The following is a 15934-nucleotide window of genomic DNA, read 5'->3' as shown; positions in this document are numbered from 1 at the left end:
GCCAGACTCGTGAAGTTTATGAACCTCTTATCAAGAAGGATGCCTTTAAATGTACAGATTAAAATATCTAAGATTACAAAAGAAATCAATTATGTTGAAATACAATTACTAAAAGTTCAGATTCCAGTTTAAGAATCTCTAGCTTTGTGACCACAAAGTAGTTCAGAGTCTCAAATACAGCTCTTTAGTCCATAAAAAAATGCCCTTTTTTTATTATCATGTAGATGGGGCGCTACTTTTCTATTTGTGAGGGAAGACATGATTTAGAGGCCACATGTTTTCACTAGCAAAAGTTTGGTAGGGGTCTGCCCTACTTCTGTTTCTCTTCTTTTTTATGATCTTGCATCAAGACTCTGATGACATACTTCTTTTAGAGGAGTTTCTTCCCCTTTCTCCCCACTTCCATAAAAATCAACTTAGAAATTACCTATTCTTTGCAGAGATGTCTCAAATTAATCTTGAAGGTGGGTTTATGCCTGGAGGATTGAATTTCAGTTTAATAAAACATGATAAGCATTATCATTATCTGGCATTTTCCCACATCTTCTATATATCAAGAACATGAAGTAAAACTGGAGTGGGAATATAGTTTGAAAAAATAAGACACTAAAATCTTTCAACAGTCTTTTCAAAGACATTGGGAAGCCTTTTATTTTTCCTCCCATATCTTAACATGAAGGCAAAAGTGGGTTCTTGTTCCAGACTCAAATATTTGAGTCCCTCTTATTCCTGGAAATTGATTCTTCTGTTCCAGTTGCCTTGGAATGTGAATTTTACTATGTTCCCAAATCTTGAGTTGTACTTAAAATGGGAATTGAAACTTAATTTGAGAACAGTACTCATTAGAAACTATGAAAAACATGAACTCAAAGCTAGTTTTCCTTTCTGGAAACTGGAATAGATATAAGACTTTTGAGGGGAATAAAAATAAGGTCTTTGTTTATATTTCATCAATCCATTTAGTATTTTTTAAAGTTAATTTTTTTTTTGGTGGGTTGAATGGGGCTAGGGAAGGAGTGAAATTTTTAAGTTTTTTGAGTTCCAAATTCTATCTTTTTCTCCCTCCTTCCCTAAGACACTGAGCAGTCTTATAGAGATTATTTATACATGTGCAATCATGTAAAACATGAAGGGATGAAATGTTAACGTAGCTGCAAAGATAGAAAAAGTAAATACTTTAAAGCATTTTCCTCCAGTATGATGTTTTGGATTAATTTTTCAGTCTTTTGCTGAGTTGTCATCCATGGGGGTTTTTTCTGTTATTTTCTTCAAAGGCTCTGCCTTGGAGGCTCTTTTCTTCTATCTCTACTCTTTGTGATCTTAGGAGTTCCTATCCAGCTTAAACATTATCTCTATTCAGATGACTTTCCCTTTTATCTATTATTTATTTATTTATTTGTTTTGCTGAGGCAGTTGGGATTAAGTGACTTGCCCAGGGTTATACAGCTAGGAAGTGTTAAGGTCTGAGGCCGGATTTGAACTCAAGTCCTCCTGACTTCAGGGCTGGTGCACTTTGCCAGCTAGCTGCCTCAGACACGTTCACATTTCTATATCCAATCCTAGTCTCCTGATTCTGTGTTTTGCCCAGTGGTGACCACTTGATACCTGCTTGTTGAAGTGAATTTATTGGTTCACCTGAATGTTCTAACTGAAGATTCATCTTCAAGGAAAATTCGTGCCTAAGAAAACACTGCTTTATAATTTTAGGATTTGTCAATAAGAATTTATTATAAACATATTGTTTGTTAATTATCTATAAATAAGAATTGATTAACTATCATTTACTATGCTTGGCACTGAGAATCCAAAGATAAAAACTAAATACTACTCTTTCTGGGTTCTTGTATTCTGCTTAGAAAATTAACAAGTGTAAATATAATTAAATTCAAAGGTTACATAAATTAATTTCTGAAAAAATAAATACTAGTATCAGAAAGATCAAGAAAGTCTTCTTATGGGAAGTGGCACTTTAACTGAACTTAGAAACTAGAGATTCTAACAGAAGAATTGAAATGAGGAGGGTGGATTCCAAACCTATTGACAGATGATCTGGGTACAAAGGCCAGTAAAGGTAAGGAGATCAGTATGACTGGAAAATTAATGCATAAAAGGGAGTAATGTACAATATCTGCAAAGCTAGCTGCGGAAGGTTAGAAACAGTAGGGTACTATAAAACTAATGGCTACTAGAGCTTTTTGAGCCAAGGAGTGACGTCGGGCTTGTATTTTAGAAATTTCACTTTTTTGGTTATAACATAGCTAATTTATTGTTAAGATTAGAATGAAGAGTAAATTTTATTTGGGTTAGCATGAAACAAATTGGCTCTACCCTAACTTAATTCCCAAAGATGAGTGGATAAGCAGAGATTATTAGAGAGTTTTAGGAAAATTTGTTTAAAAGTGTACTCTTCTAGTTGTATGTCCTAGTGGAAGTAGTCCTTGATCAGGAATTAGGAGATTGGTATTCTAATCTAAATTTGTTATTAAATTTGTTATTTATCAACTATATTGGCACCTTTGAGCAACTTGCTTCATTATTTTGGACCTCAATTTTCAAATACTTTTCAAAATGATTTGAACTAAGAGACCTCCAAGATACTTTCCAACCCTAAATATTAAGACCTCAAGTTCTTTATAAGAGTTAAGTTTTATGATTTGACATAAAATTTTGAAATCATCTTCATTATATGTAGTCTTAAATCTTCATTCATTTTAAACATTATAAGAAAGTAGGGATCATACTCAAGGTTACAACCATGTATTTTTTTCTAACATAGATTACTACATGCCACATATAAAATGAAAAGCTATGCAGCAAAGGTAGGGATTGATGACCTGGAGCTAGGTTCAGTTTTGTTCTTTTAGAAAAGAAGTTTAAAACTTGAGCCTCTTGTTTAAGATTTGGAGGACTTTGATATCTATGAGGTTTATTGATCTAATTATAGTTCACAGATTACTTTTATGGGATTAAAAGCCCATAGATCCAATAGAATATCCTCTTGTAGGAGAGATGGTAGGAGTGGTACCTTTTCCCTCCAGTCTATGTGAATTATCAGAGGCATTATAGTTTAGTGGACTGAAGTCAGTAGGGTTTAGATTCACATTCTTTCTCTGACACTTATGAACTATATATCTAAGTCAGTTAATCTTACTAAACTTAAAGAGGTTCTAAATTTGTAAAAATGGGAGTGATATACCTGTGACATCAGTTTTGTTGTGGGAATTAAACATCTATATAAAGGGCTTTGAATCAACTATACAATTATTTCACTAGTTTAATAGAAATATAAACCCTGCAGTTGACACTGAAGTAATATTTGTGTTCCTAAATTCAACATTAAGATTTTTAAAGAAAGACAAGACTTTGAGTTCATTCAGGATGTGCAAGGACAGATGAGAACATGAATTCATTTTTTAAATTTTGAATTGGGAACAAACTTTGAAGGTGGTGGGTTTCCTTGATGTCTGACCTTAACGATATTCCTTCTCCAATCTATCCTTTATAGTGTTCCCTATGTAATTTTCCTAATACACCTCCCCTTCCCACCCCTCTTCCCTGACTATATCACCTTTTTCTGCTTAAAAACCTCAATGACCTTCTATGATTAGCCAGATAAAGTATATTACAACCTTTATTCAGAGCTCTCCACAGTTTGGCTCTATGCTGCTTTTCTAGCCTTATCTACTTACTTTTCCCCATTCTTTTTCTGCTTTTTTCCTATCTCTATCTCCACCTATCAAATATTCTGCTATTCTTAAAGGTTTAAGGGCAACTTCCTTTCAAGCCTTCCTCAAAGTCCCATTTCCCATACTCCAACTGAAAATGACTTCTTTCTCCTTAAATTTTTCATAGCACTTTACCTGGACTTTCCCTTTGTATTTTATCCATTTCGGATATTTATGTACATGTCATCTCATTGGATTGTAAACTCTTCAAGAGTAGTCTGTTTTTCATTTATATTTATATTCCTGTTAATTAGACTTATCTCACACATGTTAAGCATTTTGCCAAATGTTTGAGTATATCGGTAATTTTGAAAGACTTGAGTTTTTTCCTAGCAATTTTATTGAAGCCTTTTTTTTCCCCCCCCAGGATTTTTGCCTCCTATAACTCCACCAGAAAAGTTTTTTCTTTCCCAGCTAATGCTGGCCCCACCAAGAGAACTCTTCAAAAAGACACCTCGACAGATTGCCTTAATGGATGTAGGAAACATGGCCCAGTCAGTGGATATCAGTGGGCTTCAGCTAGCATTAGCTGGTAAGAAAATAAACAGTATATAATTACTTCTTTGAAACTTAAAAAGATGAATTTATATATTGTCCTTAAAGCAAAGATCAAGGTAAATGTGTACTTGGAGCACAATACCTATAATCTTTATTTTTTTCAAGTTTTTCCCATCTTAACAATATATTGAATGAATCCATCTTACAATTTGACTAAATCATTTGTTTTCTTAATTGCCTCAGAGGAATACTGGATGTAATTTAAAGGCTTTCTTTGCTAATAGGAACATTCTTCAATTATAAGGTAATAACTTCTTATTCTCATAACATGTTATTTTGCATTAAACATATACACTTAAATCTCACCTTTGTTTCCTAATGCAGAAAATTATTTTCTCTTTAAAACAGATTAATTGATATCTTTAATGAAATCAGTAATAGTTTGTCATAGAAATAATATTTCTTTAGGTGACATACAAGAAAGTGCCTTAAAAATCTTAAATTGTTAAGCAGAGTTTGTAATATGAAAATCTAATCACTAGCCAGTTATGTGAAATACACTATAAATGGTGGTTACTTCAACTCAACAAATATTTATTAAGCACTTACTGTTTCTGAGGGGACTATGCTAGGTGTTGACAATACATCCATAGAATTAAGAAAAGTACCTATTGAAAGGCATATGTTAAAACATTGGCACTGTTAATTAAGATGAGATCATTTGAGAAGAAGGGAATTAGAGTGATAAGGAGAAAATAGTAATAAGAGAAGGCATCATCAAGAAAGTGGCATCTGAAAGAAAGTAAGGGATTTAAGAAGGAGGGATAAGAGAAATCTATCCAGGCATGGTATACTGGAGAATAAATGCCAATTTCAGGTTTGCTTCCCTTCACACTTTACATTTCAGCATGTTTGACATGTCAAGAAAGTAAGGCATGGACCAACAGAAGATACATAATTGCCAAGCTAAGAAATCTTTGTTTACTCTAGCGTAAGTTAGGTCACTGAAAATACTTCATCAGGAGATGCCATAGTCATAACTGTTTGGGGGAAGATAATTTTGGCAGCTGATTGGAACAGGGGAGTTTGTAGATTTCTCTGTCATGTTGTTCTCTTTTCAAAAACTGATTAATTTCTTGTAGGGCTTTTTGCAGATAATTATGAACATTACAATACAGTATTGGTCCTTTTTTTTTTTTTTTTTTATTAAGACAAGGCAGCTGTTCAGGATCATTCTGCCAGTAAGATGTAATTTTAAATATGGCTGTGTTTGATATGGAAATTTGTCTCAAACTAAATAATGAAATTGTACTGAAAAGAGCTGGTCCAGGAATTGATCTTTGATCAATTTTGATCTCTTGCCTTGGACTCTGCCACCTCTTCTCTGCTAAAGTTTTCACTAAGTTAAATCGATTACTCTTCCTGGAATATGATTAAAAATGATCAGTACTGTTTAAAGGGATTTTATTCCTGAGAGAAAAAAATAAGAATCACAGTATGAGATGTTCATAAAGAAAATAAATGAGTTGTTAATAACTCAGTAAAGGGACATATTTATCTTCTCACTTTTTCCTATACAGAAAGCAAATAATTAAGTGAAATAACATAAACCTATCACAAAAGAAATATTGACCAAAGATAGACTTTCTTAAAAACTTTTTTTTTTATAATTACCATCACTCTGTGGAATTTTAGCAGATCTCTTTCCCTTACTTCATGTCTTCCTTTTAATTTAGAGGTTTAGGGAACTGATAGATATTTTATTGACAACCTCACTATTTAAAAAATAGGAAGGACTATTTCAGTCAAAGAATGAATATTTACAAAATTATAAATTGCCCAGATTAACAGAAAAGGAAATAAAATATTTAAATAACCCCATTTTAGAAAAAGAAATTGAAGAAACCATTAGTGAACTCCCTAGGAAAAAATCTCCAGTGCCAGCTGGATTTACATGTGAATTCTGCCAAAACTTTAAAGAATAATTAATTTGGAAAAATAGATGAAGAACTAATCCTACAATATAGTGTTGATACCTAAACTTGGGAGGGCTAAAATAGAGAAAATAAAATTATAGACCAATCTCTCTAATAAATGTTGTTGCAAAAATTTTAAATTAATATTAGAAAAGAGACTAGAGCAATTTATTACAGAATAATATACTATGACCAAGTGGGATTTATAGTAGGAATGCAGGGCTGGTTCAGTATTTAGGAAAGTTATTGGCATCACTGACCATATCAGTAACAAAACTAATAAATCAATAGATGCAGAAAAAGCCTTTGACAAAATAAAGCACCCATTCCTATTAAAAATACAAGAGTGCATAGGGATAAGCACTATAATTTTCCTTAAAATGATAAGAAGTATCTTTCTAAAACCATCAAATATTATATGTAATGGAACTAGAAGCCTTCTCAATAAGATCAGGGGTGAAGCAAAGGTGCCCATTATAATCACTATTATTCAATATTGTACTAGAAATGTTAGCTTTAGCAGTAAGAGAAGAAAAAAGAAATTGTAGGAATAAGAATTAGGCAATGAAGAAATAAAGCTATCACTCTTTGCACTTGACATGATGGTATTTTGAGAGAGTCCTAGAGAATCAACCAAAAATCTATTTGAAACCGTTAACAACTTTAGCAAAATTGCAGATATAAAATAACCCCACACATACACATCATCGGCATTTCTGCATGTTACTAACAAAGCCCAGCACCAATAGATAGAGAAATTCCATTTAAAATGACTATAGACAAAATATTTGAGTTGTCTACCTGCTAAGACAAACCCAGAAATTACATGAATACAGTTAGATAACACTTTTCACACCAAAAAAGTCAGATCTAAACAATTGGAAAAATACCAATTGCTCTTGGATAAGCTGAGCTAATATAATAAAAATGGCAATTCTATCTAAATTAGACTTGTTCCATGCTATACCAATCAAACTGTCAAAATAATGCTTTTTAGAACTAGAAAAAGTAGTTCAACTGGAAAAACAAAAGATCAAGAACATCAAGGAATACAATGAAAAAAAATATGCAAAGGAAGGGGGCCTACCCATACTAAATCCAAAACTATATTATAAAGTGGCAAATATCACAACTAGTTGATACTGGCTAAGAAATTGAATAATGGATCAGTGGAATCAGTTAGGTACAGAAGATACAATAGTTAATGACTATAGTAATCTTCTGTTTGTTAAATCCAAAGATCAGAGTCTGGGATAAGAACTTACTTGGAAAACTGGAAAATAGTATGACAGAAAGTAGGCATAGAACCACATCTCAGTCCTTATTCCAAGATAAGGTCATGATGGGTACATAATCTGAGACATAAAAGTTGATACCATAAGTAAATCAGGTGAGCAAGGAATAACTTACTTGTCAGATCTATGGAGAAGGGGAGAATTTATGACCAAACAAAATGTAGAAAACATTATAAAATGCAATATGATTAATACATTTAATTATATTAAATTTTTTAAAAGTTTTTGCGCAAATAAAGCCAATGCAACCAAGATTGGAACAGAAGCAGAAAGCTGGGAAACAATTTTTATAGCCAATATTTCTGATAAAGGCCTCACTTCTAAAATACATAGAAAATTGAATTTATAGGAATACAAGTCATTCCCCAACTGATAAATGGACAAAGGATATGAATAGGCAGTTTTCAGATGAAGAAATTAAAACCATCTATAAGCATATGAAAAAGTGCTCTAAATCACCACTGATTACAGAATTTAAAATTAAGACAATTTTGAGATACCACCTCATACCTATCAGATTGCTTAAGATGATAGGAAAGAAAAATGATAAATATTGAAGAGGATATGGAACATTAGAACACTATTGTTGGTGCAGTTGTTAACTGATCCAACTATTCTGCAAAGCAATTTGGAACTATGCCAAAAAGGCATTGATTCAGCAATATCAGTCCTAAGTCTATGTCCTAAAGAGAACATTAAAAAAGGAAAAGGACCCACATGTATATAAATATTTATAGGAACTCGCCATCGTTTGGGGAATGGCTGAACAAATTATGGCATATGAATGTAATGGAATACTGTTGTTCTATACAAAATAATGAGCAAGTGAATTTCACATAAATCTGGGAAAAACTCACATGCTGAGTGAAGGGAGCAGAATCAGGAGAAAATTATAAACAGTAACAGTACCATTGTGCAGATGACCAGCTTTAATAGACTTTGCTCTTCTCAGCAATACAATGATCTAAGACAGTTCCAAAAAACTTATGATGGAAAATGCTATCCACATCCAGAGAAAGAACTGGAGTCTGAATGCAATTAGAATCATACCATTTTCACTTTTTTGTTTAGTTTTTTTCCTTTTGTTTTTCCCTTTTGTTTACTAATGTGGAAAAATATTTGATTTGATTTGATTTGATTGTATGTGAGTTGCCTGTATCAGATTGATTGCTGTCTTGGAGAGAGATGAGGGGTGAGAGGAAGAAAAAAAAATCAAAATTTTAGAAAAGTAAATGTCAGAAACTAATAAATTCAAACAAATAAGAAGGACTCTGCTGATAGATGAGTTATGATTAGAGCAGGGCATTTGATCATAAGGAATAGCTTAAGATAGAGAAAGCATGTTCAAGAGAGAACTGATTGTGTTCCCTCCCCTTCCCCAGTATCACCCTTTTTGGTGTATTAGCAGCAGCACAAGATAAGAATGTTTTTCTTTCCTCCTCTTTATCTTCTCTTTATCCAAAGTATTTAGGCATTTCCACCTTCATCTTAAAGTGTTCTAGATGTCATCTTTTTCAGCTTCAATTTTGCCAGTGTTTTGATATAATTGACTACTTCTATTAGTGAAAGCCCTCTTCCCTCAAATCAATTTATCTGCCATTACTGGGAAACAAGATGTTTCTCTAAGTGAAATTTCCCACCAACTAACTGAAGATTTTTAGCACTTAAACTTAGTATTTTTTAATTTTTTTTTTATTGTAAACGTTTTGGCATATTATATTTCTTGACTGAATTAATTTAACTTTAATGATACATTGGTGACCTTGATCAGCTACATTTTCATTGATATCACTGTCAGACACAGCTAGAGGCAAATATATTCATAACACAGCAGAAAATAACAAAAATCAGTCTAAGAATCTAGAGTCATTTAGAATAGAAGTTATCTCTGACCCCAACTTTCATATTTCCTGTGGAGCTAGGAAACCTTTTATAATCAAAACTATAACACTGTGAAAATATAAGAAAGGTCCTGAAATGTTTGTGGTCCTTTTTTTTCCCCCTTTTCGATTCTTTCTGCCTAAAAGCTATTGACTAAATCTCTTCAAAATTAAAATAATACTGGATAGGCTCCTAAATGTAACATGCTTCTGGATACCTTTATTCAGATCAGAGCACAAAGTGGTGACTGCATATAGTACAGGCCCAATACCAGCTGTCAGTTAGATTTAACAGAAAATATATCAGGTCATTTACATTCTTTCATCCCTTCTTCCACAGCCAAAACCATATATATGTGATCTGGCAAAGCATGGCCATAATTGAATTGTGAGATATTCAGCTGACAGCTAGCTTTTTGTATGATCTTTCAAATTCCTTTCATGACCTATATTGGCTTTTTTCTTTATTTGTCCAAATTTTCTGTTTTCCTTGGAGAAAAAGGAGTGTCTGTGACCAAAAGAAGTCCTTGTATTTATCCTGTCTATATATTACAAACTATTATTTTTTAGATACACCAAAAGATAAGTGGTGATTATGCCATTCACTAGTATGTTCATCAACTTCTTTAGTGACCTATGAGTGAGAAAAAGAATCCATAGTATCATTTTCCACAGTATTTGTTTACTGAATGATTTTTTAGATTAACTGGAGTACTTTGTTTAAAATTGGTATTTTTCTCTTCGCAGGTCTGTTTTTTGTGGTCAGGACATATGTTTTTTATTATTTAAGTGAAAAATCCTATTTAATGATATAAAATTGTTCCATATCTTTAAGGAATTGTTTTTGGCAGATGATTCAGACTTTTATTCTTTCCTTTATATATTTATATAAGTTGACCTTATTATATAGGAATAATAGATTGTAGGATATTACCAGACAGCTAGTTCCACAGTGAAAAAGAGCGTCAGGCCTGGAATCAGGAAGATCTGAGTTCAAATATGGCCTCCAACACTTAGTAGTTTTGTGATTCTGGGCAAGTCCCTTAACCCTGTTTGCCTCATTTTCCTCATCTGTGAAATGAGTTGAAGAAGAAAATGACAAACTATTCCATTATCTTTGCTCCATATGACTCCATATGAAGTCATGAAGAATTAGAAACAACTGAACAACCCCAACAGGACATATTACCAATAAACTAATACAATATTGCAGTAAAACAGTTTTGATAATCTTTAAATAAATTGTTGCTCTTTATATTTTTGTTCATTTGTTTTGATAAGTAAGGTTTAGGAATCAGCACTTCAATGAAATCTTTTCTCTAATTTTTTCGACTTTATTTTGATTTTGGATGCTAGATTAAATGTCGTCTGAAGGCATACCTTTAATCGTTATAGGAGAGTGATTCTATGAACAGTTTGAGACTGAGTGAGTTAGTGTATTCACATAGCAGCATATTGACATATACACAGACTTTGTGGAAAGGGAAATATATGTGGTTTTTTTTTTGTTTTTATTTTTTTGATATTACTTTAATAAAGCTAGTAAAAGAGCATTAATACATCACAATGTGAATTATCTCATGGCACTTACACTTCATAAATGTCTCTCATGATTAGGTTCAGTAGACTGGAAATTAAATTAAATCCCAAACAGTTTCTATTATCTTATGATTTAGAAATTAAATAAAGATTGAGAAATTTGACAAGGTACTGTAACTGAGCTTGTAGTCTTCCTTTACCTAGACTGAAGATTTCCCAATCCATTCTTTTTCACAAGTGCAAAAAAGTGCAGCTGTCTGCTTTGGAACTAGCTACACAAAACATCTCTCTGGAGTTCTAAAATTCAGATGTATTGCAGTGGGATTGATTAGCTTCAAGCAACATTTTCCAGGCTGGTAGGCAAAAAATTTGACATACAATTTACTTTTATTTTTGAATCGTGCAATGCATGTGTTCTTAATTCTTTCCATAAAAACTGGAAGAAATAAAAAGTTGTAGTACTCCCAGAAGGATAAATCTTTTTCCTCATGACACTAACCATATTCATTTTATGGGTTGGATTTTGTTAGAAATTATGTCAAATACCTGTTATCTACTTAATTAGTCCATGATTTGCTAACTTGTTTTTTCTTTCCTCTTATTTTGTCACTAAGAATTGTTTTAGGACAGCATTGTCCTGTTTGCCAGTACCCTAGGAGGAACATCATTTCCTTGGAAGGCTATAAATGTTTCATTTCTGCCTGCTCAAACTTAGACTGTGCTCTGACAACCCTGTCAATAATTACAAACTGTTAACTTTATGTTATTTTAAAGGCCTCATTTTTTTCCCCCCAGAACGGCAGTCTGAATTACCAACACAAAGCAAGGCTAGCTTCCCTAGCATTCTCAGTGATCCAGATCCAGATTCTTCAAATTCTGGTTTTGATAGTTCTGTTGCCTCACAGATCACAGAAGCTTTAGTCAGTGGACCAAAACCACCTATTGAAAGTATGTATATAAATTAAATTATATTCATTTTGTTAGATTTTATAATGCTGTTATATAAATGTCAATGTTTCTTTAGATGTTTTAATGACTGTAATTTGAGAATATAGTTGCTCTGCTGTTATAGCAATCTTGTTAAAAAAAAAAAAATAAGATATGATCAACTATATAAGTGTTTTATAAACCCAGATGTACCATTATTATTAAATATTCGCCTACAAGGATTTTATACAATTTATCATATACTTGTAATTGTTATACAAGATGTATATAAACTCTTAATAAGTAGTCACAGCTTTAATAATAGCCAAGACTAAAATATGGTGTTTCTTAAATGTTTATTCATAATTTCAGTATTTATCTAATACCATTGCTGTTTCATTGATAAAATAGTATTACACGAGTCTTATAGTCAATCTTGGTTTGAGTTTCATGTTGGCATTATAGTCAGTTCTTTTTACACTTTTTGATACATTGCATTTTCTTCTCATCTTGATATTTTTTTTTCCCCACAATGCATTTTATAAGTATGTTGAAGACATATTAAATTCTTTGCAAAATTCTGGAACATAGCAGAAAATTCATGAACTTAGCTTCCTATGAACCAGTACAGATTTTTCAATAACGGGTTGTTCCAAACGAACTTCATTTTTATTTTGAGAGGATTTCTATACATGCATGATCAGTGAATCAGAAATTAATTTCAGCTAGACATTTGACAATATTTTCATTATTCTTGTTGACTAGCTAGATAATGAGTTAGATGATAAGATTAAATGCATTCAGAATTGGTTGAATGACAAGATCTAATGAATAGTGACTGTTAGTAACTACCTAAAGAAAAGAGGTATCATCAAGCCTGAAAACAAATGACCACACACAGAAATTTTACAACTACTGTTAATTCTAAGAATACCAAAGAGCTCACAGGTTTTTAAAACTACAGTTAATTCTGAAAAATTTAAATAAAACCAAGAAGCTAACAGTAATAGTCATAAAGCAAAAATCTTTATAGAGATTGGAGGAGGGAAACTAGACATAGGGCCACCTCTAGTCTGAGACCTACTTTAGTGTGGGTAAATCTCAGAACATTATATTAATGGCTAAATAGTGAGCTGTGACTCTTACAAGAGCCACAATAAGACAAGTCCTATTCATAGGAGAACTTCATGACCAGAACTTGGGTACTGCAATCATTTGTCTGAGCTCAAACACTACCTGGTGTTGGTGTGAAACAATTCTGGAATTCTGCTGTGTCAGGGTTTTTCCCAGAGGGCACTAGTTTACTCTGGTGGCAATGTAATTAGAATAGACTTGAAGCAGGATATCACTAAGGATGCTGTTAGGTACTTTAGAACAGATTTAAGAGAGCCAGTGCTATATTGTATTCTAGAATGAGGCAGATGCAAAAAACATTTCAGAAGTAGAATTGACAATTATATTGGAAAGGAGAAATAAAAGATGATTGAAATTTTGAGTTATCCTAACTAGGAGAATGGCAGGACATTAAGATGGAGAGATCCTATTAGGCAGTTGAAAAATACATTCTAAAAATATAATTACTTATTTAAAGGTGATAATTAAAATAGATTAAGAGAGCAGAAAGGTTTGGTGAATGGCTGAATATATAAAACATTAGCCGGGAATCCAAGGGAAATGACTAACTTTCATGAGAGAGGAAAATACTTAATGTTGTCAAATAGATAAAAGGAGAATGAGGACTGAAAAAATTCATTGGTGGTTTTAAATGTTTGAAGAAAATCATTAAAACACTGTTTGAGAAAACATTAAAACAAAATTTTAAAATGCAGGGAAAGTCCCATATTCACCAGAAAATATAGAATTTTTAGGGTGTTCAGATGGTACAGTTTAGGCCAAAATATCCTAAAAAATTGAAAATTATGCTGAGTGAAATGAGCAGGATCAGGAGATCATTATATGCTTCAACAACAATATGATGATCAATTCTGATGGACATGGCCCTCTTCATCAATGAGATGAACCAAATCAGCTCCAATAGAGCAGTAAGGAATTGAACCAGCTACACACCCAGCAAAAGAACTCTGGGAGATGACTATGAACCATTACATAGAATTCCCAATCCCTCTATTTTTGTCCACCTGCATTTTTGATTTCCTTCACAGGCTTATTGTACACTATTTCAAACTCTGATTCTTTTTGTACAGCAAAATAATTGTTAGGACATATATGCTTATATTGTATTTAATTTATAATTTAACATTCTTAACATGTATTGATCAATCTGCCATTGGGGAGAGGGGATGGGGGGGGAGGAGGGGAAAAATTGGAACAAAAGGTTTGGCAATTGTCAATGCTGTAAAATTATGCATATAACTTGTAAATAAAAAGCTATTAAAAATATTACCACCAAAAAAACTGAAAATTGAAGATTTGAGAGTACTGTACAGATACATAATTAATATGGGCCTTGGCTGTTCTAAGAGAGAGGTAGCAGAAAAGTCTCGTTTGTTGACATGTTCCAAGAAGGGCAAACTATGACCAAATGGGATTTTGAAGTTAAGCTTCTAAACCTTTGTTTTGCCAGCCTTGTTTGCTAAATAACTTTATTAATCACTATCACCAGCAGTCCATTTTGAAAAGCTTAATGTTTTATTTAAAATATTTAACATAGTAGTTTTTACGTTTCTCTTTAAATACAGATAATGTTACAAAAGGACAGCATTGCTGATAAAAATCCTTTAATGTGAGTTCCTTGCTTTAGGAACCTTTTTGTATACTTCTCCCAAACCACTAATAACTGTTACTTCTTTCAATTAAATGTACCTAGTTTTTGCCCTTCCCCCTAGGAGTGATATACAAGTGCCTGGTATCAGATGTCACACCAAAAAATTTATCAAAACCATCTGATAAAAATGTTGATCACTAAATACACAAGGATGTGTGAAAACATCTGTTGCATATGTTTTTCAACAAATAGTATTGGTTCTGTTTATATATACATACACACAGAGAGACATTAGTTTTAGCATAGGCTAAAATCAACAATTTCTTTCAGTTAAACTATATAGTTAAATCAATTTTTTTTAACTTAAAAAAGGTGGGAAATCATAAATTTTGTTTTGTTTTGTTTTTATTCTTTGGTAGAAAGAGACTCTTAAAATGCTGAGGTTTGTTTTGAAGGTGCTTAGTACTGTTAGAAAAAAAAGTATGGTAGTTTGGGTAATCTTTTTAGTTGTGATATACATTTGTGGTGATTAGTTCACAAATCATATTCCTTCCCATTTGTGACCATCAACATCCATTTTCTGATTGGGGTTAAAGGTATAATCATAGCCATGGAAGAGGGTAAATATTTTTCTCACATGATATGATAATAGTGAATGTATTAACAAATTTCTTGAATAGTGAATCATTCACAGGTAATGTTTTTGTCATATATAGAGGTGATTAAAATGTCTGTTAAGGTAAATGAATTTAATTTCCTTATACTTAATTAAACACTAAACAACAATAGTCATAGTCAAGTTTTAACACATTTTCAATGGGAGAATGACATTAGGAAACCTATAGTGTTCCCATCTTTTGTTTTTTAACGGGGCACTTCCTTCCCTGGGCAAACTCTCATGATTGTCAGATATATGCCTTAGACTTTAAGAAGGTACATTTCAGGAGATCCTGAAAAAAGATATCATGATCTTTCTGATTTCATGACCAGAATTCTAAAAGAAAAAAAAGATTTAGAGCCTTTTTAAAAAGTGAAATTCTAATTATGTAATTTATAATCTCGAGTCAAAAAAGGATAGGAGGCATCTTAAAGTACTGTTGCAATTTCAATTTGCTGTCCAGTTAACTCCATTAAAAAAAAATTTGTTTAAGGAACAAAGAGCATATCACAGAGGATTATTGATTACTTGAATCCAGAAGAGTAGCCTAGGTTAATATGAATAGTGTTAGGAAAGGTAAAATCCAGAATGCGTAGTCCAATAGAACAAAGTTAAAGACAGTAAAGACTGGTTATTGTTTTAAAGTTGTGTTCAGACCATGAATAAGAGCACTGGCTACAGATGTTAACTGTCTACAAGAAAACTTTTTTT

At 32.3% G+C, this 15934-nt stretch overlaps 1 protein-coding gene across 1 annotated transcript in view; it reads left to right on the top strand.

The window, feature by feature from the left end:
* The window catches only part of CNOT11 (CCR4-NOT transcription complex subunit 11), a 36810-nt gene that overhangs the window by 1261 nt on the left and 19615 nt on the right, over nucleotides 1–15934 (top strand). The window contains exons 2-3 of the mRNA XM_051984348.1: nucleotides 4093–4257; nucleotides 11709–11861. Of these exons, the coding sequence (XP_051840308.1) occupies nucleotides 4093–4257; nucleotides 11709–11861 (318 nt within the window). The remainder of the gene's footprint in view (nucleotides 1–4092; nucleotides 4258–11708; nucleotides 11862–15934) is intronic.

The sequence above is a fragment of the Antechinus flavipes genome, chromosome 3 (assembly GCF_016432865.1).
Source record: "Antechinus flavipes isolate AdamAnt ecotype Samford, QLD, Australia chromosome 3, AdamAnt_v2, whole genome shotgun sequence".
Lineage (NCBI taxonomy): Eukaryota > Metazoa > Chordata > Mammalia > Dasyuromorphia > Dasyuridae > Antechinus > Antechinus flavipes.
Note: the sequence above shows the minus strand (reverse complement) of the source record. Positions and strands in the feature narration are given on the sequence as shown.